The sequence below is a fragment of the Plectropomus leopardus genome, chromosome 11, assembly GCF_008729295.1.
Source record: "Plectropomus leopardus isolate mb chromosome 11, YSFRI_Pleo_2.0, whole genome shotgun sequence".
In the NCBI taxonomy this organism is placed as follows: domain Eukaryota; kingdom Metazoa; phylum Chordata; class Actinopteri; order Perciformes; family Serranidae; genus Plectropomus; species Plectropomus leopardus.
Window position 1 is genome coordinate 6,881,221 of NC_056473.1, and position 24,051 is coordinate 6,905,271.

General features: G+C 38.5%; 3 protein-coding genes across 11 annotated transcripts in view; 1 reads left to right on the plus strand and 2 right to left on the minus strand.

Annotated features, from left to right (window-relative positions):
* Positions 1-5,569, minus strand: part of LOC121949865 — an 18,728-nt gene extending 13,159 nt beyond the window's left edge. For 6 of the 7 annotated variants that reach the window (XM_042495680.1, XM_042495684.1, XM_042495682.1 and 3 more), the window contains exon 1: positions 494-815. In XM_042495680.1, the coding sequence (XP_042351614.1) occupies positions 494-805 (312 nt within the window). In that variant the 5' untranslated portion in view covers positions 806-815. Of the gene's footprint in view, positions 1-493; positions 816-4,101; positions 4,183-4,977; positions 5,052-5,230; positions 5,362-5,493 lie in introns of those variants that run through there. The other variant, XM_042495681.1, reaches the window with a different exon arrangement.
* LOC121949866 (aromatase-like) lies at positions 5,003-8,668 on the plus strand. Its single transcript, XM_042495685.1, is given in 9 exon segments — positions 5,003-5,145; positions 5,239-5,393; positions 5,520-5,696; positions 5,803-5,917; positions 6,673-6,787; positions 6,883-7,045; positions 7,139-7,377; positions 7,462-7,695; positions 7,697-8,668. Coding segments are annotated over 8 exon segments (1,164 nt in total). The 5' UTR covers positions 5,003-5,145; positions 5,239-5,320; the 3' UTR covers positions 7,745-8,668.
* On the minus strand, positions 6,952-23,504 carry ap4e1 (adaptor related protein complex 4 subunit epsilon 1). Of its 3 annotated transcripts, XR_006106304.1 has the most exons (23): positions 23,179-23,504; positions 21,529-21,600; positions 21,292-21,415; positions 21,099-21,172; positions 20,901-21,022; positions 20,606-20,765; positions 19,501-19,667; positions 19,331-19,404; positions 19,120-19,242; positions 18,923-19,032; positions 18,693-18,832; positions 17,804-17,916; positions 17,578-17,696; positions 16,580-16,882; positions 14,932-15,043; positions 14,713-14,851; positions 14,360-14,618; positions 12,762-13,298; positions 12,485-12,675; positions 12,243-12,403; positions 10,508-10,745; positions 7,446-7,505; positions 7,040-7,245 (listed from the first exon to the last, which is right to left on the minus strand). XR_006106304.1 is itself a non-coding variant. In XM_042495676.1 (21 exons), the coding sequence occupies exons 1-21, from the start codon at positions 23,317-23,319 to the stop codon at positions 10,585-10,587; spliced, it is 3,402 nt and encodes a 1,133-aa protein (XP_042351610.1). In that variant the 5' UTR covers positions 23,320-23,504; the 3' UTR covers positions 9,377-10,584. The 3 variants fall into 3 exon arrangements, 1 of the variants encoding a protein (XP_042351610.1); XR_006106305.1 differs by lacking the exons at positions 7,040-7,245; positions 7,446-7,505 and adding an exon at positions 6,952-7,011; XM_042495676.1 differs by lacking the exons at positions 7,040-7,245; positions 7,446-7,505 and having other exon boundaries at positions 9,377-10,745.
* Between the last annotated feature and the right edge of the window lie 547 nt (positions 23,505-24,051).

Here is a 24,051-nt window from a genome sequence, read left to right on the forward strand (position 1 = left end):
CTTATAAAGAGCCAACATTAAAGCATTTAGGTGTCTACTATCCTAGAAAAAACACACTAAACCTCTCTGCAAAAAAAACAATGAATTCATTAAGTTTTTTGGAGCAAACTGACAAAATCTTTTTTTTTTTTACTGTGTGATTATGAGTATTTTACAGTGTTGTAACATTAAATGGTACAAGTGTTTGTCCACCACTTTAAAGTCAAAACTGCTCCACCAAAGGAAAATCTGCACAGATATCACAGCTCAAATCCGTTCAAATCAATAGGTAAATCAGTTATATAGGGTTCCACAATATTAAGATTTAAAGTACTCTTTGGTGCACCACTCAACCCTATGATCACGTCTGTTGAACGGTCTTGAATATATTGCCTATATATTGTGTTATGTCATGTTAATTTTATGTTTCTTGTCATTTTTGCATTTGTTTAATGCTGCAAAAGTAGCTGCAGTGATGCAAATTCTGTCATTCTGTCAAGTGTCATTATCTTACAGGAACCATGGAGTATGTCATCAGCATCAGCATATCCTTCTCCTCTTGGCTTTGTGTTGCTTCTTCTCCCTCCAGGTCTCTCCTGCGGCGGTGGAGCATCTTCAGTTCTCCCTTATCAGCGAGGTCCACAGGTGGGGAGCCAGCATGCAACCTGCAGCTCTGTGACAGCAGCTGCATCTCGGCATCCAACCTGACCAGGTCCTCCATCAGCTCTCTCTGTCGAACCAGCAGAAACACAAATCCTGCTGAGGTCAGGAGCAACAGCACTGACATCCCCAGCAGCAGCAGGAAAACTCCACTCTTCTCCTTCATGTTTGCTTGCTGCTCCTCCTCTGCAGAGTGATCTGAGCTCTGAAATTCACAAGCACATACAGCACATTTCTGACCGCCTGCCAACAGATGAGGCGTCAGAGGGAAACTACGCTGGAGCTGTCTGAGTGAAATAAACATGTCAAGATCCGTCTGTAACTACGGGGTGAACCACATGATGCATTGCGCAACAACAAGCATCTGGGAAACAGTTAAAATCGGCAGGCCTACTTGATTTAGAAGCAGATAATGGACATATTTCAACAATAAAACGCAGTGTGGTGCTTCGCATCATCGTGGTGTTCTTCCTCTCAATATTGCTACCAGTCTGTCCTACACAAAATTACATGGAAGTGGAATAAATGAGTTGGGAACAAGGAGAACATTCTCTGGATTTACAAAAGAGCCTTCAGGGCACTTTCAGCAACAGACTGTGAGTGTGTGCATGCGTGTGTGTCCTGAAATCTCCTTTAATAAATGGGGTATTTCATTTATTGCATCATGCATTCCAAATATAGAATAATAGTTATATATTTTTCTCCACTTGTGTCAGAGGACAAGTAACATTAAAAGTTGCATGCATTTCCCAAAAAGTTCTAATTATCCAATTTAGTCTCTACCACAATGTGGAGAGCCCGTTTCGCAGCCAACTTGAGATAAAAGCTCCCACCCAAGCCTCTAAATCTGAGGCCAACGTCTTCATCAACAACATAGCAGCTTTTCATTTCAGCTTTTCATGTGCTGACCTTCAATGACAGCTCATCAGAGGCACACAACCTCTGCATGAACACTGTTTTCACTGTTTAATTTTGCATCCGTCCTCATTTTTGAAGTAAAGGAACACTGACCCTGTTTCTTTCTTGAACTGCTGGGTAAATCCCTACTCCCTTTGACATGGGTCAGTCTGACCCAGCTAATTAATTTCCCCTTGAAAAGCCTCCTCGGAGAATGAATCGGACAGTGGAGTTTCTTTCATTTGAACTAAGGAAATTTTGAAGTAAATCCATCTAAAAAAAAAAAAAAACGGATGCAGAGTACGACAGAAAAAAACCCTGCAGGTTTCACATTAAAAAACTTTTTTTTTTCCATTGCTCTGTGGCTTGGGTGTGCACTATTATCTGGCCTGTTCACTGTCCTGCCATTAAAAAGGTACTTGGAACCCCGAAGTGGCGGTGTTTCTAAGCAACCCGTAAAATGAGGGCTTAGCCTAGGATTTATAAACACTCCAATCACTGAGATTTATTTGGTAGGAGAATGTTGATCATCCCAAAGGACAAACTGCATCTCTTTGAACAGCACTCTAATTTGTCAGGAGTCGGAGGGAACAGGAGAGGTAAGTATTTCTCTTTGATGATTGGATGATGAAGAATTTGAAAAATATAAGTATGGGTTAACATCTTGAAAAATGTCAGAATTTTTACTCAAAGTAAAAATTGAATTATGTGGACTTTGATTCATTTATTAAGAGTGTGCAAGTTTATTCATACAGTACATTAAATGTGTATCTGCAATTTAAAATGCTTTACAAGTGAGCAGGTAAAAAATAGATGCAAAGAAAATAAATAAATGAATGAATGAATGAATGAATGAATAAATAAATAATTTTAATGAATTAAATTGACTTAGAAATTAAATAGTCTCTTTTGTGTCTCTGTTTGGCCATGTCCTGTGTCCTATGTTTTGATTGATGAAATCACAAGAAAGTTTTTGCAATCTGTCATCTTCAAACTTATAGTGGTAGTCAGTGAGGATTTCACAGAGGAGACTTCAAGCAAGAGGGGCATAAGGGTTTACCAGTATTATACTTGAATTGATAGAATCTGACTTAATTGAGACCCTGATTTCATCTGTATGATGACATTTTCTTGAGATTTTATTTATTTTTTATTTATCATGCTAATTTTAATTCAGTATGAAAACACTGCAGTAAAAACGATGTAAATAATACAAAGAAATTGGAAAATTACTTTTGCACCTCACTGGACATATTAGACTACCTTGGGAGAATACACCAATGTTATAAGTATGATTAACCTGTAATAACACTACAAAATAAGGGAATAATTTGTCAAATCCAAAATACTTGTTTTTCCTCTTAGCTGTAATGCTATTTTTCAATCTAGATTGTTTTGGTGAGAGTGGCCGAGTGTTGATGTCAGCCGTGGAGATGTCTGCCTTCTCCCCAGTTTACTAAAATTAGATGTCAATCAGCTTGTGGTGCTCAAAGTGTGAAAAAAAATGCATTTCAAAAACTCAATAGCCACGTCTCCAGAAATCATGACCGATTACTCAAGATAATCTTGTTGTGAGCAGTTTCATGTTGGAACTATTTTCTCTCTACCAAATTACACCTTCCAATTGTCTAACCACAGAAAAGGAAGCCCAAGAGGCTTTACTTGTGACAGCTTGAGGTGAAATGTTAGCTAGCTCAGTGGTACTAGATGCTTGCCTCTGCACAGTGATACATTTGGAAGGTGTAGTTCTGTAGAAATAAAATAGTTCCCATATGAAGCTGTTCACAACAAGGTCGTGGATTATCTTGAGCAGCCGGGCCATGATTTCTGGAGACATTGCTGGCGAGTTTAAATTTTTTTTTTTTTTAAATTGCCAAGTGCCATTTAGATCCATTATATTGGAGAGAAGGCAGACATCACTTCAACCAATACCTCCAACACTCAGCAACGCACACCAAAATCTAGACTTATTGGCTTTTCCTGTACTATAACTACAGGAAAGAGGAAAGACGTGTATTTTTGATTGGTGGTGAACTGTCCCTTTAAATTAAGCTGAATTTGTTACAGTCACAGTGCTTTTGCCTGTTAGGTTTGCCTGGTAGAGCTAGTTCACCAGGACCAAAGGGTGTGCAGGGCTCGCAGGCAAAACAAGTAAGAAAAGGTGAGAGATCTGACCTGTGCACCAGAACAGACACACTCAGACAGTCAGTCAGTCTCTACAGCTACAGGTAAGATGCTTTTTTTTTTTAACCATCCCTTGAAACTGACATATTAGACGGCTGTCTCTGTAACAAACAGTTCACCATAAAGCTTCATGTGGGCGTATTTTGGTTTTAATTTGTGCCAGTGTTGCACAAGAGATTTAAGAGGGTTGGAAAGGAAGGCTGTCCACAGATCAAAGTTCCTCTGTTGTGTTTTAACAAATGGGTAATGATTAGTTTGTGTGCGGGTTAAAAAGGACAGAAGCTTTAAGAGTGCAGGTCAGACAGAGGACACAGTAAACCTGCTCAGGTGTTTGTATCTGTCTGGATTTATGAAGGAGATGCTGCCGCTGGACAAACTCACCGTCATCTCCATGGTGGGTGACACAGTGTCTGAAGTCACTGCCGTTCTGATTTTACTGCTGCTGCTGCTGCTCCTCATCGCCTGGAACCAAACAAAGCAGTCACAGATACCCGGTGAGAGACTAGAGCGTCTGTGACCTATTAATCGAGCCACATGTTCAAGCAGGGGTGTCTACAGGTGTAAGACATTTATTTTATATGATATGTAAATAAATATATTATTTCATAAATAATAAATTATATATTATTTATATAATTATATTTTAAAGACCTTTTTAAGATAAATTTTTAACCAATTTTAAGTCTGATTCTTGATCTTTTTCTTACTCAAGCACTCCAGTTACTGTAAATAGTAAACTGTAAACTGTAAGTGTGGTCCCATACAGAGATGTGTTTCATGTAGATATATAGTTATTATAGTGAGCCAACAGTGATATGCAGGCATAAAGTTAAAAAAAAATAGTTTAAGTGGTAGTTTAAAGAAGGTAAGAAATATGGACTTTCGTGCAGAAGCATTTGACTCATTTTGACAGAAAAGAAACTAGATCAAATGTTTATGGCAATTAAGACCTTAAGGTTGTAAGACTTTTTCATGCGTAATATTTATACAAATTGAATTTTAAAGTTTTTATAGCAATGCAGACAGCTTGTGTACAAGTGACTGATGGTGCAAACAGAAGTAACATGGTAGAGAAATATCTGTATTTAAGAGTTTCTTTAAAGTGTTTTGCACCTATTGTGACTGTAGTTTTTTCATAAAATTGAGAGGGAATGTAGCTAAAGTAAATGTTTTTGCATCACATTATTCCTGAAATACCATGACAATTTCCACAAAGAAAGTCCAGCCTGAGATCTTTTATGTTTTTTTAATCATTACCTGTTTCTTTCTGCCAGGTCCTTCCTTCTTGGCAGGTCTGGGTCCGATCCTCTCCTACTGCAGATTCATCTGGACTGGGATAGGAACGGCATGCAACTACTATAACAACAAATATGGCAGCATTGTGCGGGTCTGGATTAATGGAGAGGAGACAATCATTCTGAGCAAGCAAGTCTTCTGAATTTTTTTTTAAAAAAAGTCTTTACATTCACAATTGAGCCCATGAATCTGTAGTAAGTCAAAGCCTGGATACCTTTGCAGGTCTTCAGCAGTGTATCATGTTCTGAAGAGCGCCAACTACATAGCCAGATTCGGGAGCAAAAAAGGGCTGGAGTGTATCGGGATGGAAAGCAGGGGGATCATTTTCAACAGTGATATCCTGCTCTGGAGAAAAGTGAGGACATATTTTATGAAAGGTGAGTAATTTTGTATTGTAATGCCATGTTGCGGCCCATTTTCTTTCTTTTCTAAACCCTGCAGAATAACTGGATCACTGCTTCACTGTATTTGACTTACTGTACTGTTTAACGGCTGTTTTGCAGCTCTGACAGGCCCCAGCCTCCAGAGGACGGTGGGAATCTGTGCGAGCTCCACAGCCAAACACCTGGACCGCCTGCAGGAGATGACCGACCCCTCCAGGCACGTGGATGCTCTCAATCTGCTGAGAGCTATAGTGGTGGACATCTCCAACAAGCTTTTCCTCAGGGTGCCGCTCAACGGTCAGCTGCATGTTAATCATCTGCACATTCTACACTCAAACAGTGAAAAATATTTCTAATTCTTACACTGAAGCTCCTGACTTTGTTTTTGTTGCTCATAACTCAGTAAATGACTTGCTGATGAAAATCCACCGCTACTTTGAGACCTGGCAAACTGTTCTAATAAAGCCAGATATGTTCTTCAAGATTGGATGGCTATACAACAAGCACGAGAGAGCAGCGTAAGACCTTCGTCACACATTGCAGTAACTTAACATTTGGCTTGTGAAGTTTCAGTTTAGCTTAAGAGAAACTTCAGTATTTTTCAACTCGGAATCTGTTTACCCATGCTTTTGTGTCTTAACAACATGTGACTAATGGCAAAATAAAATAAATCTTGAAATTGGCTCAGTATTGAGCAGGAAGGCTGCAGCTGACAGCCACGAAACAGGCTACAATGCAATCCTTTGGGGAAACTATGCACCATTAATGCACGTCCACCAAAAGTGTTTGTTGTACTTGTTGTAGGAGGACAACGGTGGAAATGTTAGTAAGAGCTTGAGAGACTGATGCCTGAAGAGTTTGCTGTGATAAGGAACAGAGAACGTTGCTTAGTTTTAGCAAAAAAAGATTTTCAATGTCATGGCTGAATATTTAGCTGATTTTAACAATATGGAAAAGCCCTCAATTCAGGACAAGGCATGTCTTTAACTAGACCTGGTTATACGCACTAAGACATAAAAAGGTAAAGTAAAACATTTCATTTCTCTGTAGGGTCCTACGTCTAATAACAATCTGAGCCTGTCAGCAACCCTATACTGATGGTGCACAGTTGCCCCGAGTGATGACACTGCAGCGTATTTTGAACTGCAGCCCTCCAGTGTCAAAAATGGTTGTCTCCATTAGTAACTTGGACAAAACAAATGGAAAAATGGGATACAGGTTGAAAAATACAAAAGTTTCCCTTTAATTTTTGTGTTTCATTGTATGCCAACAGCCAAGAGATGCAGGAAACAATGGAGGTCCTTCTGGAAATGAAAAGAAAAATCATAAATACGTCTGAGAAACTGGATGATGATCGTGACTTTGCAACAGACCTGATCTTGGCTCAGGTTGGATTTTTTGATAAATCTATACCACCAGAGTCAGAGTTACCATCATGATGATGCCATGTGTTTGCTGCTTACCTTCATTTTGCTTTGAACAGAACGTCGGAGAGCTTTCGGCAGACAACGTCCGGCAGTGCGTGCTGGAGATGGTGATCGCAGCACCAGACACACTCTCCATCAGCCTCTTCTTCATGCTGATGCTGCTGAAACAAAACCCAGATGTGGAGCTGAGGATAGTGGAGGAGATACACAGTGTGTTGAGTGGGTGCATTTGTGCTTTATTAATCTGAAATTCATTCTGTGACAGCTTAAAACTATTTCTTCAATCTGTGAATGCTGCATTTTCATTTCCAGGTAAAAAAGGTGAAAACATTGATTATGAAAGCTTGAAAGTGCTGGAGAGCTTCATCAACGAGTCTCTGAGGTTTCATCCTGTGGTTGATTTCACGATGAGAAAAGCTCTGGAAGACGACAACATCGAAGGCATTAAAATCACAAAAGGCACTAACATTATTCTCAACGTTGGTCTCATGCACAAGACTGAATTCTTCCCCAAACCCAAAGAGTTCAGTCTGACGAACTTTGACAAAACAGTAAGTCAGCTGAACATTGTGGAACATTATGTGGCTCTTGAAAACACAAACAACAGCTCAGTTTTTACCTTCTCTGGTTGGCAGGTGCCCAGTCGTTTCTTCCAGCCCTTCGGCTGCGGGCCTCGTTCCTGCGTGGGCAAACACATCGCCATGGTGATGATGAAGGCCATCCTGGTCACTCTGTTGTCTCGTTACAGCGTGTGTCCTCGCCGAGGCTGCACCCTCGACAGCATCAGGCAGACCAACAACCTGTCGCAACAACCTGTGGAGGACGAGCCAAGCCTGGCCATGCGCTTCATCCCTCGAACAACACAACTTTAACACAATCAACACTGAGACACAGGGGACACATCTGAGTGGAAACTAAGTATTGCATATTTTGAAGTTTGTACTTGGTACAGGAAAAATCCCCGCTGCAGGCTTGTGATAAATTAACAGATATTAAAGTGTACTTTCTGCTGCTCTCAGTATAAAACATAACAACTTGCTTGTTGAATTAAAAAATATATTTCCAACATTCTTTTACTGAAAAAATGAACTGAACACAAAATGCAAACAATTCATTTAAAAATACAGGTTTCTACTGATTCTCATAACCCACCCCTGAGTGCAATATAACAAACTTTTGTGATGTTTTTATCACGAGGGTTGACATGATAATGTCAAGTCTGCAAAAAACCCACCAATTCTGGGTTCTATTAGTTCTATATTGTTTTTTACTATTTTTTTAATGTTTTGTCTTCTTTGACATTACTGACCTTCAGCGAATGTAAACGAAGGTTCTAGGCGACACAGAGCAATGCAAGCAAGACTTTTTTGTCTATGGGATGCAGTACACAAAAAAAAGGGTAAATATGGATATAGATTTTGGTATTTTCTGTCTTCAGTGGTCACAAAATAATTACTTTGGCAAAAAAAAGTTTGTTTTTTTTAATTTACATGCCAACTTGTTTTTGTTTATGACGTGGACTGAGGCAAGCAGCTACAGCTACTTTGGATTTTGTACATGTTAATCCCAGATTGATAATGTCAATGAAGAGTGTTTTCATCTCACATAAATATTTTACACACAGTTTGTATTTCCTTCAGCACTATAGGGTTAACTGTATTAAACAACATCGAAGTTAAATATCAGTGTTGAAGTATGGTATAATGAGTAGTGTTGGATGCAAATGTCATATTAGAATTTTAACATACACAGGACTTTGAAATATTAGGTGTAAATGCATTGGTATGTTAAGGTGCACGACACAGAATTTTCCTAAAAAAAATATGTATAGAGTCCTACAGAAATCATCCTTCTCAATCATCGCAATCACACATCATACTTCTAGTGGGTCACAGACCACTAAAAGTGTGTGGCGATGTTTTTCTGCCCTATGTTCATTTTCTTCTTATTTATTGTGCGTCTGTGAAGCGAGACGCCAAACTAGAGTAAATCTGGGGTCAGCTTTTCACTGGTGAGCATGTTTAAAAATAGTAACAGACAAACCTGCATAGTATAAAAAATGCTCCCTTGAATAAATATTAGAAATATTTATTCCATGTAGCAAGTATCACAGGAGGAAAATAACAAAAATGCATGGCAGAAAATATTTTCTTTACTGTAATAATGTCCTTCATTTAATGTCCTGCACATCTGTTTCAAAGCATCTATTTCATGAATCATTGAATTCAAAATTTTTTGTGTTTTTATGTTTTTTAATTTATTCATAACTTAGCAGAATGTAGTGACAGGCACTCTAAGAAACAATGATTTTTCTCTGTACCACAGGCACAAATCAAACATGCCACCTTGGCATTAAGAGATAAGGCGTTGAGGTTAAGTTGAAGTTTAGACACATGGTTAGTTTGACGTTGTGTTTAAAAATCAGGCAACAAAAAAAACACACAAAGGTGAACTTTCCCTTCAGGCTGAATTAATAAAACAGGCTGAGACAGGTCGAATCTGGCACCGCACGATCAAACAGTTCATGGATGATTTTTTTCCTTTCAGAGAAATTAATATAAAATCTATTCAGTAAGAATATAAATCCAATAAATATGTTTTTAATACTGCATTGATACAAAAATATAATAATCAAAGACCGCTAAAATCCACCTCTCACCCAAACTGACAGAAACATAACTGCATAGATAATCAGATCACACAGAAGGCAGCGTCTGCAAAACATGAGGGGACACTGAAACACTCACATGGCATCCCAGAGCGCTATTTTTAAGACAAAATACTCTCATCGTAGATGTAAAAAATACAAGTAACTGCTGCAGTCGGAGGTTAGTGTCGGCATGATGTAATCCTAAACACAAATAGGGATGTAAACAATTTTTTTCTGTGTTCAAACTTCAGCAAAGAAGAGCAGGTTCCTCTTGAGACGCAACTCTCTGAAGATTTCTTCAAGAGCATTTTAAATTCTCTTTGTTTTGTTTGTTTCCTTACTAGAATAATGAACAATTAATTTGGTACCCCACTAAGATATCAATATCATCCCTTTGCTTCTAAAAAAACAAAAAAAATGAATAGCTAATATAAACCAATCCAATGCAAGACTTAGTGTCATTTTGTCAATTTCTGTCAGTATTGCTTTAGTCAGTGTTGATGACATAACCAAATAGTTACCATTATATCTGATTAAAATCAAAATGGGCCGCGCTGTAACAATCGGCTAATGTAGAAAATGTGATCTCTTGTTTAAAAATAATTTCAAAAATTATAAAGTCGGACATGATCTCTCTTGACATTTAGCATACAGATCTGGGGCAAAAAAGTAACAGTAGAAATGTATGATTTTCCCTTCATAATGAGAATATCATACTTTGCATTGACTCATCCCACGAACGATGTTACAACCACTTAAGTTTTCAAGTCATCATCTTAAGACATTATTGTTATTCTGAAACATCAAACACCAACAGGAGTTTAAAACCACAATCTTTTAACCCTGAGGTTTTTACCAGCCAAGCCTTTCAAACAGTTCTGAATTATTCCATTAATTTATATGTTGAAAATAAATGATTAGTGGACCAAAAAAAAAAACCCCAAGATGAAACATTCTTGGCAGAGATAAACTAACTGTAAACACTGTGGAATAAAGATGAGGATGATGTGTTGCACTACTGCTCTGTGTACCTTCTTCCTCTGCAGTGGTTGAGGGTCAGGTGGTCATGTTGCTCAGTGGTGTCAGTGCAGGAGTTGCAGTCGGAGGCTCAGTGCTCCTGTAAAGCTCTCTGACAGTGGTACATCAGGCAGTCAGGCAGGTCGGGGACCGGAGAGCGCAGCCATACGGCCAGCGTTCCTGCATGCAGGCGACAGTGCATCAGACACGGCTGATCCTGGAGCAGGCAGCAGGCTACAATACCCTCCATACCTGTGGGGAAAATAATAAAGTTTACTTATTATTAGTGTGAAATGCATGAGAAGTGTATGCTGTATTTAACACGTATCAACCTATTGGTCAAAGAGTGCACCTTTCACATGTGCATTATGTCAATTTTAGATGCAGTAAAAGGATAGTAAAAATACTAATGACTTGGTGGTTCATTTAGATTTTGGCAACAGTAGTTGACAAAATAAAAAAATTAAAAAGTTCTGAAAGATGTGAGTAAGTACACCTTTAGTTGAAATAAATTATCCAAAAAGTGCCTGTCAAACTTACAGATTTGTTACAGATTTTAAAGGACTAAAGGCTGTTACACACTAAGTCCATATTTTTCATGTGCCTTTTTCAAATCTGTCTTCCGATAAAAAACAATACATACAGAAACCCAAAACACTAGCGGGATACTGCAAATCAGCTGTCAGACGTCAACATCAGAATACCTGGTGATTCGATCTAATACTATGCATATTTGATTAAGCCAGGTATCGTTGCACCAAGTGTTGTCTCTTAGTAATCTACCTGATAATGGCAAATGTTTGGTCTACTGGTGAGATTTAGTTGGAGCCAATGGTCTGATGCTGCTCTGCTGTATGAATGTACTGCAGCCGTCTCCCATTCAAGCTAACATTAGCTTTCCATCATTAGTACCTGTCATCAGCATTATTAAGAGATGTACACCACTGACTCTGAATATTCATGAGCCTAAAATCTCAGTTTAAAAGCCTGTTAACTCACTACACAACAGCTTTTAAGCATTTTCTAGTTTGTTTCCTGTTGTATGTGTATCACATGACATTAGGGACATTTCAATGGTGCAGAACATTTCAAAGATTTTTAATCCTTTTAAACCTGTGCAAATTGGCTTGATTTCTTTTAAAAGCATGGGAAGAAGGCAATGAGCAACTTAAGAAGAAATGACCTAAAAATTAGCAAGAAATTGGTTCAACGAAATTACCTGAAAATTTGCAGAAAAAAAAACCTAAGCAAAAAAAAAAAACTGAAAAGAAACAAAAACACACACAAGAAAGTGACCTGAAAAAAATGCTTAAAATGTAGAATAATTTTGTTAATTTTATATATATAATTATGATATACGGTTCACTAAACATTTTTCCTTAACTTTAAAAAAAATATTTTCTAAATCTACAAATTTCTTGCTAAGTTGTTCATCGCCTTTTCTCACCATGTTTTTGAAATCATCAAATCAGTTTGTTCAAGGTTCAAGGTTTTAAAATACCTGTGAAAGGCATCTGAACGCAGCAAAAAAGGAATGTCAACCCAGTTTTACATGAAACGTATTTTCGCGTAACTTTAAGCATGTATTAGGATTTTTGTAAACAGATTTTAATCAAATAACCAAAATTTTTCCAAAATATTCTTTTAACTCAAGAACATTTCCAGACTGAAAAAGCTGTTTTTTTCATATCAGAACTTTTAAGGAATTTAATGACCATGCAAACCCTGCATAACTAAACGTTTGTTCACCGATGATTTCCACCACATGAAGATGCAGTTTCTTCTTTAGCACATTCAGAGTGGCTGCAAGAGGTTCTTGGCCGTCACTTATCAGCGTCAGGTTCTGCTTTGTATCGTGAGAGAAGTCCAGCCACATTGTCCCGTACTGCTCTGTGGACACGGTCAAAGGTCTGAAGGAAACACGACATTACTGTAAGCAGTCAATTGTCTCTTCACGGCCACACTTGTGAAAAAATAAGGAAACATTTTACCTGATGAAGCTGGTTAGAGGCAGTTTGTATGAGAACTGCATGGACTGAGGCGTCCCAACGGGAAACTGGTAAGATAACATCCCAACCACTTCAACATGAACTGAAGGCCTCTTCACAGTCAGGGAATACTGACACACTGCTACACTGTGGCTTCTCACCTCCTGCACCACACTGTCACACACACAGGACACCTGAAACCAACAGAAATACAATTTTATATGAAAGACTAATAAGGAGGAGGAATTGCTAATCATTCATTGTTCAATAACTGATGTACCTCAGCTTCATCTGAGTCAAGTTCTAGGAGTATCTGTTGAATGTCAGAGTCAGAGGAGTTGTAAATAAAAGTAACCAGCGCTAAAGAATCATCTCTCTGCACATGACAGGCTGAGACATCCAGGCTTTGGCTGGAGCACAGAGGAGTGATTTCTGAGTGTGAGAGTCCAGAGAGCTCTGCAGGAAGATGAGAGCTGAGACAAAAGTCTTTAGGTTCATCTTCATGTGGAGGTGCATCAGCACTGTTATCCTTAATGAGAGAGGGGCTACTTCCCTTTATGTCACTGTCAGTTAATTCGACATCACAGGTGCCATTAGCAGCAGTGAGGTCCTGAGAGAGTTGGGACGTCTGTTCAGGTGAAGAAACGGCCAGCTCTGAGGTGACGCCGGAGTCCATAAGGTTGTTACACAGAAGGTTGTCCACTGTGCTCGAAGCAGAGACGGGGGAGTTGGATATTTGCTCACTGGCACCTGAAGACGAGCTCGGACTTTTGGCTTTTCTTCTGAATCGCTGCGGTGTCGGATCAGATTTTCCCATCTGAAAGGTTGTATAAGATGCATTTGTAATGATGCATGATGTATCTTTCTGTTTTATCATTGTAAAAGCCTTTACACACTGGAGGCATTTATTTGTGCTTGTGTCAATTTGCATGTCAATATATATTTTTAACTGTGTGTGCTTTTGGGGTTTTTTTTGAGTACTGTCTCACAGAACACAATTACTTGATGAAAACTAAATGCAATTAATTTCAAAATTAGGTTGATTTTTCTTTGGCACTTCACATAAAGGCATCAACAGATACCACATCACAATGTCATAACAATGGCTGAGCTTTTGCAATTATCGCAAATTGGCGAGTATTTCACATTTTTCATTTTTGTGTGATTTCTACTGGTGTGTAAAGGCCTTTTTTGATTTTTTTGATTTTCAGAAAAAAAAACATTGCAAAGGGCTTCAATATCACATCAGAGTGGATAAAATTTACAGAGCCAGTAGATGCTGTGTCCGTATGAAACAACTAGAGCTGATCAATAGAAACATAACTTGCTGGCTATTTTGATAAATTATTGTTATTTAAGTCATTATCAAACCAAATTGTTAAATATTTTATGGTTCTAGTTTGTTTTAAATGTGAGGATTTGGTGCTTTTTGTTTTCATGAAAATAACTTTTACATCTTTAGAGTTTGGACTGCTGATTGGGCACAACAAGAAATCTGAAGACATCACCTCAAGCTCTGCCTGAGAAGATTTTTTACAATTTTTTGTCATTTTTGGACAAAACGATTTATTAATTGAGAAAATTATTGGAAAATCAATCAATAATAAATCTAACTGTTAGTTGACTGCTAATCGCAGCTTTAGTTGTGTGCCGCCTGTTGTACAAAATCAGTGTAGAGAGTGTTCACAACTAACTCACCAGATTAATACTTATCAAATGTCCCCATCTGCTTTACAGTAAATGTTTTCCAGCCGCCAAAAGAAGGTGATTAAATCTTAATTTAATTTCTTATTGGAATATTAATACCAGAGAAATTTATCACACCTTCAGACTGTGCATCACCCCTTCAAACAGAAATAGAGAAATTAAAAAGCTCACCAGACACACAGAGCTTTGGGAGCCGAGGCCAACAAACAGCGAAGAGGCCAGCTGCTGTTTCTCCTGTTCGGGCTCAGGGGTCGGTACCGGAGTGGGAGTCTGGCTGATTTGTGCACTCTCAGCCTCTCCCTGCTGGTCCGGTGACCTAAGAGGACTGGGAACCTCGACATGGGCAGACTCCTCCAGAGGTTCCTTTTGTGCCAGGTAGCCCTCCCTCCCCCACACTCTCTTCACACCATCCAGTTTCAGAGTCGTAGAACTGAAACAAATATCACAAGTCAGAGTATGCCTTCAAACCAGTGTGTGTGAGCTATTTTAATTCACTGAGCATAAGTGTCTGTGTGTCTGCGTACCCTCCTTTGTTTGAGAGGTCAGTGCTATCCCCTGACAGGCCCGAGCTTACAGACAACAGAGTAGGGGACTGTCTGTCGGCAATGCTGCAGGAGGACATGCTGATGGGCAGGGACAGGCCGTATGGCTCCAAGCTCAACGCTGAGGCAGACAACACAGTTAGAACAAACCAAAACAAGGCAGTGCCAAATCTGACACAATCTAAAACTCAATCCTTTTACCTTTTGCCTGAGCGAGTTCCTCCTGCCGTTGATGGGGAGGCTTGTATGGAGCAGCGCCAGCAGCCAACGCCTCCGATACAAATCCATCCAGAAATGACAGAGAGGAATCCACCTAGGAACAAACATCAACAGCAACTGCAAGTTTAAACATTTCCTTTCCCTGCAGGACTTAAGATGCAATATGTCTGTGCTTGCAAATAGCACTGATATAATATGTATGATTTTTACACTTTGTTTTGCCCACCCAAAAAAAACTATAAAATTGCAGGAAAAGAATGCATGATCATAAAGCATATATTTGTATTATTATTGTTGTTCTCTACTTCCATCTGACTCTGAATGGGGTTCTGTGGTGAACCAAACCCATCAGACTACTCCAGACATGCTTAAACAGCTGCTATGGTTACAACGGAAACCATGATACCCATTATTTCAATAAATACGGTCATTAATCTAATCGTCTGTGTGTCATAGATGGCAAGTGAATGCAAGTTTTGTTTTCCACCAATCAGATAATGAGCACTTTCTCTGCCAGAGAGGAGGAACTGAAACGTCATATCACTTGCTGTGGTTTCGAGAGCTAAATCATTTCACTGTGTTTTTCTCACACCACATTCTGACAAGTTTCAACAACAGCGGATATTCAAAGTCAAATTAAATGCAGGGCTGTAGTGATAACTGTATTACCGCAATACCACAGTTATGTGACACTACCAAAGTGATGAGTTCCACTGTCACCACTGCTTTTTTTATTTAAGAGTTGATATGATAATAATTGAGAAATGCATTTCCTTGGTTATGATGCAGTCACCATTCTGTACCCTTGCTTAATGTCCAGCCAACAGCATTGTGTGATTGGTTACAGGCCACAAGTAATAGCCAACCAACACTGAAAGCTGCACGGTGCCACAGAGGGCAAAGACAGAGACCGGGGCTGCTCCAGTTAGCGAGCAGCAGACATTGCCTAAGCTGTAAAAAAAAAAAAACATCACAATCTCTGATACTTATTCTTTCAGTTAAGAAATATTGCAAATATCAGGTGTATGTTGTCTTCCAAAGATTACAAAACTACAAGATCCTGTTGATAACATACAAGGAACTACATGACATCGCCCCCAGTTACATGTCTTTTTTTTTTTTTTTTTGAAGATAAATTTTTGGGGCATTTCCCTTTATTTTTTACAGAACAGCTTGTGATAGACAGGAAAGCTGCGACAGATAAGGGGGAACGACATGTGCATTTGCTGTTTTAGCCCCGACCCTCTGAAACAATCTTCCCCAGTCCATCAGATTTGCATGTTCTGAAAAGTGCTATATGAATAAAGCTTGGATTAATTGATTATTTACTTACTTATGCTGATGTTGCAAAAGCACAGCAGTGGGGATACATTGCATTTTCACAATTCAATTCAATTTCAAAATTTGTCTTGTTTTCAATATACTAGGTTTCCGTGAGCGTTGACTGTAAACAACATTACAATGACAATATACCATAGGAGTAAACACCATTTAATACCTTGGATTCTCATTTTGTACCTTAAATTAGCTTTGCTGGAAAGAGCCTAAGATCTAAGATTTTCATTACCAACGACTGCATGTATGTAACTGTTGTGTACATGATAACTTAGGTCCTGAACTTGTGCGTTACCTCCAGAGGTTCCAGGCTGGTGTCTCGAGGTAGCACCCTGGCCCGTAGCTCAGGTTGTTGGCTGAGGTGCTGCAGCTCCTGGGCCCTCTGTCTCAGTCCTGTGTCCATGGAGCTGCTGTATGTTTCGGAAACCTCCTGGGCCACAGACACACCTGCCGCACCGTCACAGAGCGTGGTCATGGCCATGAGGACCCAGCACTTGGTTTCACTGCTGGTGTTCTTCATGTCCAACAGTTTGGCCAGCAGCCTCAAGACTGTGGCTGCTTCAAGTTCCTCCCTCAGATAGGAGTATTCACCGAGGACCTGTGTGCGGCAGACAGGGGGCAAAACTCGTCTGTAACATTTTGAAGATTAGATTTAGAAAATCTAATTTAGTGTTTACAACTCTTTTTGTTTTATCTCCTATCATTTTGTGTATTATTTTATAATTACTGTTCAAATGTACTTATGTGTCTCCATCTAGGGTTTTTGGGCTACAAGATGTATATGTGATTAACATTAAGATCCTGCTGGCCATGTTTTTAAACACAGCTGTCTCTTTATTTTGCATTTTCTTTTTTTTTGTTATTCTCTTTTTATTGGTTTATGTGAACATACAAAAAACAAAATACACAACCTAATGAACATGAAGACCTTTCAATTATGTAAAAAGGGAAATACATAAATAAGTAGACAGATAAATAAAGAAACTGAATAAAAAAGATAAATAAATAAATAATGAATAAATAAACAAGCAAATAAATAGGTGGGAAAAAATAAATAAGGGGGGGCATTGATTAAATAAATAAAAATAATAAAATAAAATAGGGGTAGAAAATAAATAGAGAGGCATATTTTGTATTTTCTTCTCCTGTTCTTTTTATGCCTGCAAATGGTAAAATGATTTTTAAAGTATGCTTTAAACCACAAATGGTATTCCTGTTACTTCTTCTGCTTCTTGCTCTCATTATTATTACATATGAATCATACAAACTGCTCATTGTGCAAACAGCACTCACCCAGCTGATGACTTGGAGGAAGCGCTGTGGCAGTTTGCCAGGCTCTCCTTGCAGCAGAGAAACATATGAATCCACAGCAAACAGCCTCAACTTCCTGTCCTCCTCCACACTGTCAAACCCTGAGACGTTAAAGAGAAATCAGCATTACAACATTATCAAGTTACTGACCTGAAATGTCTCACCGCAGCAGGGTGGTGACAATAGAATAAGCTTAATAATATCTCACCCTCCGACAGCAGTTTAAGGAAACTGTTTGGGATGTCAGGCTGCATCATGTCTCCACCCACTGAAAACACTGTGTTCATGGTCTCAATGAACCATTCATTGTCTGGTGCATATGTATAACAGTTCAGAAAAAAACAACAACAAAATAAATTGGAAGAGACAAGGTATAAATGATACAACAGCATGCAATCCAAATTTGCGATTTCTGTTTTTTCAACCCAGAACTAATTTAAATGTTTGACTTTACTAGTAGTTTTAGTATTGACCAAAATAGACTGCAACTCACAAGGTTTCAACACAATCCAGCAGTTATCGTTTAGGCCTTACAACACCAGTAGAAGTCTACATGAGATGTTTTTTATGTTCCACTTTTAATTGTTTTTTTGCAAACCGTGCTCTCTACCAGGTTTTACTAACTGTCACAACTACAGTGCATGTGTGAGAAGCACAAAATTGTGTACAGTGACGCCCATAAAACTTAACAGACAGCAAAGTTTGGGACCCTTCGAACTGTCAGAACTAAAAGGCTTGTATGTCAAGACTGTGAGCTTCCACTTTCATTAAAAAAAGAAAAAATGTGTCTTGGTTTAGAAGGCCTGTACAGTGGCACCTGCAGAGGTACAGTAAGTTTCTTCACTACCATGATGTTTATACCATATACAGTAATTTATCAGCAGAAACAGTGTAACAAGATCTGGATTTTAAAAAATCAGACAGTTTTATATGAAATATAATGGGTCGGGGTTTAAGTATAATTTTCTTCTTAAACCAGTGAAGCAATTTCACTAAGCACACAGTATGTGGCTGGCTCTTCAATATTTGTATCTGTTTTCCAGGTGCAGTTAGCTAGAAGAGGTAAATTAATGTATATTTAGTATTCGAAAGGATATTTTTCTGCCAGTTCCGCAACCTTCCCCACCAGGTCAATGGTGGTGTAGTCATCTTTATTGATGCGCAGAAACTCCAGCATCTTCTCCACGATGACCGTGACATTCTGACCGTTGGTGATCCGAAAGAGCAACTCCAGCGTCTACAAGAAAACAGAGAAAAAAGCACCATTATGCTGCAAACCCACAATGTCACAACACCAAAATGCAGACTTCACCAGTATCTGCCTCACCTCACGCTTGATGATGAGGTCGGGGTGATCGAGGCACTCTATGATGGTCATCTGATGCTGCAGGGCCAGTTTAGGATCCTGTTGGACTACGTAGGTAAGCGCCTTCAAGCCTACAGTGACAATAAATATAACACTTTACCACAGTTTTGATTTTCAATCTAAAGAAAAATAAATCAAAGGTTTTAGTTGATTCTTACCAAGATATTTAAGATTAATCTTCGGTGACAGAACAAAGTTGCCGATGCACTTTGCGGCCTTTTCCAAAAGTTCAGATTTGGGATGAATCGTGTAAATACATTTTACACACTCGTATAATATTGCTGGAAATAAAGAGAGATTTCAACAACTAGTTGAAGAAAGAACTTAAATCAAATAACCAAATTTACAAAAAAAACTACTTTGAAATACCATAGGTGATGTTATGATTCATCTCTGCTCTTCGTAAAGACTCATCGAGGACTTCATACATGATCTCACTTGAGCTTCAAATTAAGAACAGAATCACAAAATGTACTTACAATGAGTTAAGTATAAAGCACAATTACATCAAGTTCATCAGAGGACAAAAAATTGATTACCTCGGGTCATTTTTCCCGAGTAAGGACAGTATTCTGAGAAGCTGAATCTGCAGCCACGGAGCGGGGACACTGTGATAGTTAAAATCCATGGGCAGCTTTCCTCCCACCACTTGCTTAAGTATGGTGACAAAACTTGCTGTCAGGTCTTTATAACCTTCTGGATTCTCCTGTAGAAAAAGAAAAATATGTGACGAGACTGAATGTCACCACTGGATATCAAAGTTCAGCTACACATTTTCCATTTCAACACTCCATATTTTTCCAGACTTCTCTGTCAATTTTTCAGACCATATTTGACATCCAAGTACAAACAACCAGCCTTTGGAAAACTTGCGTTTACCCATTGTGACCGATCAGTCCGCACTCCTACGCAGAAAGTTGGAGGAAGTTTGACTGTCAAACATCTCTGCCCAAAGAGGAAATAAACTAACCATTCCTACCAAGACTCATATTTTTCTCATGACATGTTAAATATATGATATGTTATTACTGTCCCCCATGTTTTTAAGTAAAAACTAAAAATGATTTGAATTTTTACGGTGTCTGTGCTGCCTTTGTTTATTCACTGTGTCCTTGGACAGGAGGATGAAGGCAGAAAAAGATTTTTTTTAAGCAGAGAAAACAGTCTGTTTACTTTTCTGAAAACTACATCATTGCATAACTCAAAAATGTTCAGATGAGCTTAATATTTGGTTATTTGTGATGCTTAGTTTATGTGCAATTCATAGATATTCTTGCTTTTGCTAGCTGTGAGGTGGAGGTGTAGAGGCAGCTCTGTGCAGAAGTGCACATTTTGTTGCACACCATACGCCTTGCTTTGCTTTTGGCGACTCTCACACAGTGGTAAATATTTTGCCTACCCTGGCTACCTGCTCCAAACACCATTAAGAACACCTCTTGTATGACAATTTATGGTTTTTTTTTAATTCTGAATTTCATATTTATGGAAACAGAATAAGATCAATAGTCACAAATATTTTTCTGTGCCTGCTTGTCTTTTCTGAATACATATCCAGGCCTGGAAATTATTAAAATCAAAGTCCATACTTTTCCAAACTGTGTAGGAACCCTGCCACAAAGTCCAGAGTCCATGAAAACAAATTACCTGGATCATCTGTAAGTAGATGTGTAGTGAAGCTGTCATGACGCCAGGGTCCTTATCACACAGAGCTTTACGAAACTTGTTGTGGATGTGTTGAACTTGATTTGGTGCTATTAGGTAGAATTTATACAGTGCCAGGACTGCTTTCCGTCGAATTATTTCTCTGCAAATGTGAAGAAAAAAACATAAATCATAACATGCAAGCAGATTTATCATGCTCCACTTTACCATATGAAGAAATTCACACTGAGGCATACTGGTAACTGGTTAGACTTGAAAGTCAAAGAGTATTTCTTACTTTGGGTGATTCAGTTTCTCCTCAACCAGAGGAAGGATTGCAGGAATCATGTCTTTGGGGAACAATTGGCTGACGACAGTTAGAGCCATGCACACTTCAATAAGGTTTGTGCTCTGAAGATCCTGAAAACACAAAATACATCAACATCCCTTGTGCGGACACCAGATGACAAATGTTGTCAAAAATGATAACACCCACCTTTAATACAGTGTTCACAAGGAGAAGAAGCAGCTCGTGACTTTCGTTCAGAAACAAAGATACAGCGAGATAACCTGCAATTCAAAAACACAGACTTATTTTTCACCCAAAGCGATGTAGGAAGAGAAATAATCACTACTTTGAAAATCATGACACAAAATGAGTATTGCAGAGCCATTGGATAAGAACATACCGACTCTTTTCTCCAGAGCAGTGCCTTGTTGAGCCAGTTTGATGGCATGAATATAGCTGAACGAAGCTTCGTAACCGAGCATTTCACAATAGATCGCTCTCACCATGAGCTCCTTCATCTGCCTCTGAATCACATCATGACACAAGGAAGAAGGAAACACAATAATTTCAGGCATCACTGCACTGAATAATCTGCTTTCTTGTACAAGACATAATCAGGAAATCAGGACAATCATACCATGGAGGTATTGGGGGAGGACACCTGTTCTTTGATAGATGCTAGTTCTCGCTGAATAAGTTTTTCCTCCTCCTGAAAAAGGGGAAACACACCTCAAAATATTAGATCAAACACTGGGATAATGCCTGCTCAACATGCCATGTTTGCTGTCAGTGGTCATGTTAGGTTAAAAAAAAAAACATACTTCAAACTCTCCTACCTTTGATGCAGACGTTAACCCGCAGTTGCTATGTAGTATTTCTCAAAAGAGGATATCTTCATGTACTGCTTTGTGATTTTTAAGCCATTAATATTAACACCTTGAAAAAATTATCTTACAACTGCTGCCATTCATGATGTGGTTTTAGATAAATTTATTTATTTCTTGTTTGTTGGTATAATTTTATGTTCTAGTTTCCAGCTCCTGTTTTCTCATATTTATTAGATTACACTTTAAAAATGTGTCTCCATCTTGATAAAAGTAAGTGGATTGTGGAAAAAACAGGTTCAACAGTGAAAAACTTTATCATTATATCCTGGCTAAAGCCTGATATACTGTATATTTTTTTTACATCTGTTTATTGGGTTTTGCAATTTTCATCAACAAATTCATATGCAAAACCTCCTTGCCTCTAGGAGGCACTGACATTAAGACATAATGAGATACAAAAAGGGTGATGGGAGAGTTCACAAAACAAAAGCAGAACAAACAAATAAATAGCTGTGTCCAGCAATACACATAATCCATGTATGTCGCATGTAACACATATGGCATAATTAGTTCAATGATAAAACTGCCATTTTGTGAAGATGAGATTTAATAGTCAGTCTGTTACGTCACAGACCAGACCTGAACCCCGGTCACCACAGGGCACTGGGTCTAAAAAGAGGGCAGGAGCTTAAATTGTTTAGCTACAAGGCAACACATGGACATCAAGTTTTGGCAAAATTAGGCATTTAACCCTATGCAAACCCCAAAGGAATGCTAATGCTATAACAAAGGGATTCCTGCACTCTGCGCACGGACCCTTTGGTAAAAAGCAATAAATACATATGTCATCTTTTTACACCTATTTTTCTTTCAATAAACTAAATAATTTACATCGTACTGTTGGCCATATACCATGCCAGTACACAATGAAAATCAAGTTGTAGACTGTAAAGCATCACACTGAACAATAGCTATAAACCTGCTGTAAACCATTTCTGATTGGTGCCTTCACGCATCTGTGGGATAATACAGCACCAGGCACTAGTGAATAAGCTGAAGAGGCAACCATTTTTACAGTGTTCTTATTTACCTTTCACACACAGTTTATAAATGTAAATCATACTGACAACTGACTCTACGCACCTCGAATATCTGAGTGTATCACAAGCACATGAACGCACCAACAAGGACAAGTTTTTAAAAATAGACCTAGCTTAAATTTCACCTGTATTACCACGCGATAATAACACAGCAAGAACGAGAGGATGTATATATAAAGTCTATAATTTGTACTTTATTCTTATACATATCACAATATCGCACGGAAAACGTGGCATATCATAGTGAGTGACTTCAAACACATAAACACACCTTTTTTGAGTTAGCTTAGCAAGCTAGCATCAGAGGATATCATCGACTGGCTCGTTCACCTTAACTCTAGTTTTCAAAGACACACTCACATGTTTGGACGTCAGCTCGGTTATCCCTCTGATGAGGTTTCCTAGTTTTGAGGTTGTGGACAGTTTAGTGGCTCCAGACTGAGAGTCCAAAGACAGGAGGCTCGGCAGAGCTGTCAGGGTCTTCTCCACAACATCGCTCATTTTGGCGGCGAAAAGCGGGACTTGGCAGCAGTTTTTTCTCTTTACAGATACACTTATGAAATCATTTATCCATCCCAGTGAGAGACTCGTAAAGAGAGTCAGCGAAAATTAATTACTGAACACTTAAAAAGATCACGAGAGGTAAATTGCTAGCTTGCAGTCGGCCATTGTTTTGATTCAGCAGACTGACCGAGTCTCGTTGATGACGTCACTTCCCCTTTTTATCTGGAAAACTTTATTAGAAACGTTGAACAAAACAGCGGGCGCTAGCTTTACCGGTTGGGGACTTATGTTTTTTTTGGATTTGGCTTAGGGGAGAGGCATGCAACCTAATAAATATACTATTTATTTATTTTATTTATATTTATTTTACTGTCTGGGACGAGTGCTTACATAAATAAAAAAATAAAACATTGCTAAATCTGAGCTTAAAATAGTTATATTTCATCAAAATCACTTTATTCTACACATCTCATTCAAAAAAAGTGAAAAAAACAAGGCTTTTTTCAACTCCAGGATTTCCTAGTTAACTTTTAACTTTCAAACATCAAAGGGTAAATGATTAAAGTCTAACAACTAATTTATGGTGGTTTCTGAGAAAGGCTAAATGAAAAATATTTGTAGTTTTGGGGAGGGTAAAAAAAATAATAAAAAAATCACACCCCAGCCACCCCCTCCTCTGACAAACAAAGAACAGTCCCTAAGATAAGGTAAAGAACAATAACGAGAAAG

Coding starts and splice junctions, on each gene's coding strand:
- ap4e1 (XM_042495676.1), bottom strand. CDS start 23,319: ATGAGCGATGTTGTGGAGAAGACCCTGACAGCTCTGCCGAGCCTCCTG. Junction 17,697..17,803: donor CCTTAAACTGCTGTCGGAGG/GTGAGATATTAT, acceptor TTAACGTCTCAG/GGTTTGACAGTGTGGAGGAG. Junction 15,044..16,579: donor CCAGCCTGGAACCTCTGGAG/GTAACGCACAAG, acceptor GTTTGTTCCTAG/GTGGATTCCTCTCTGTCATT.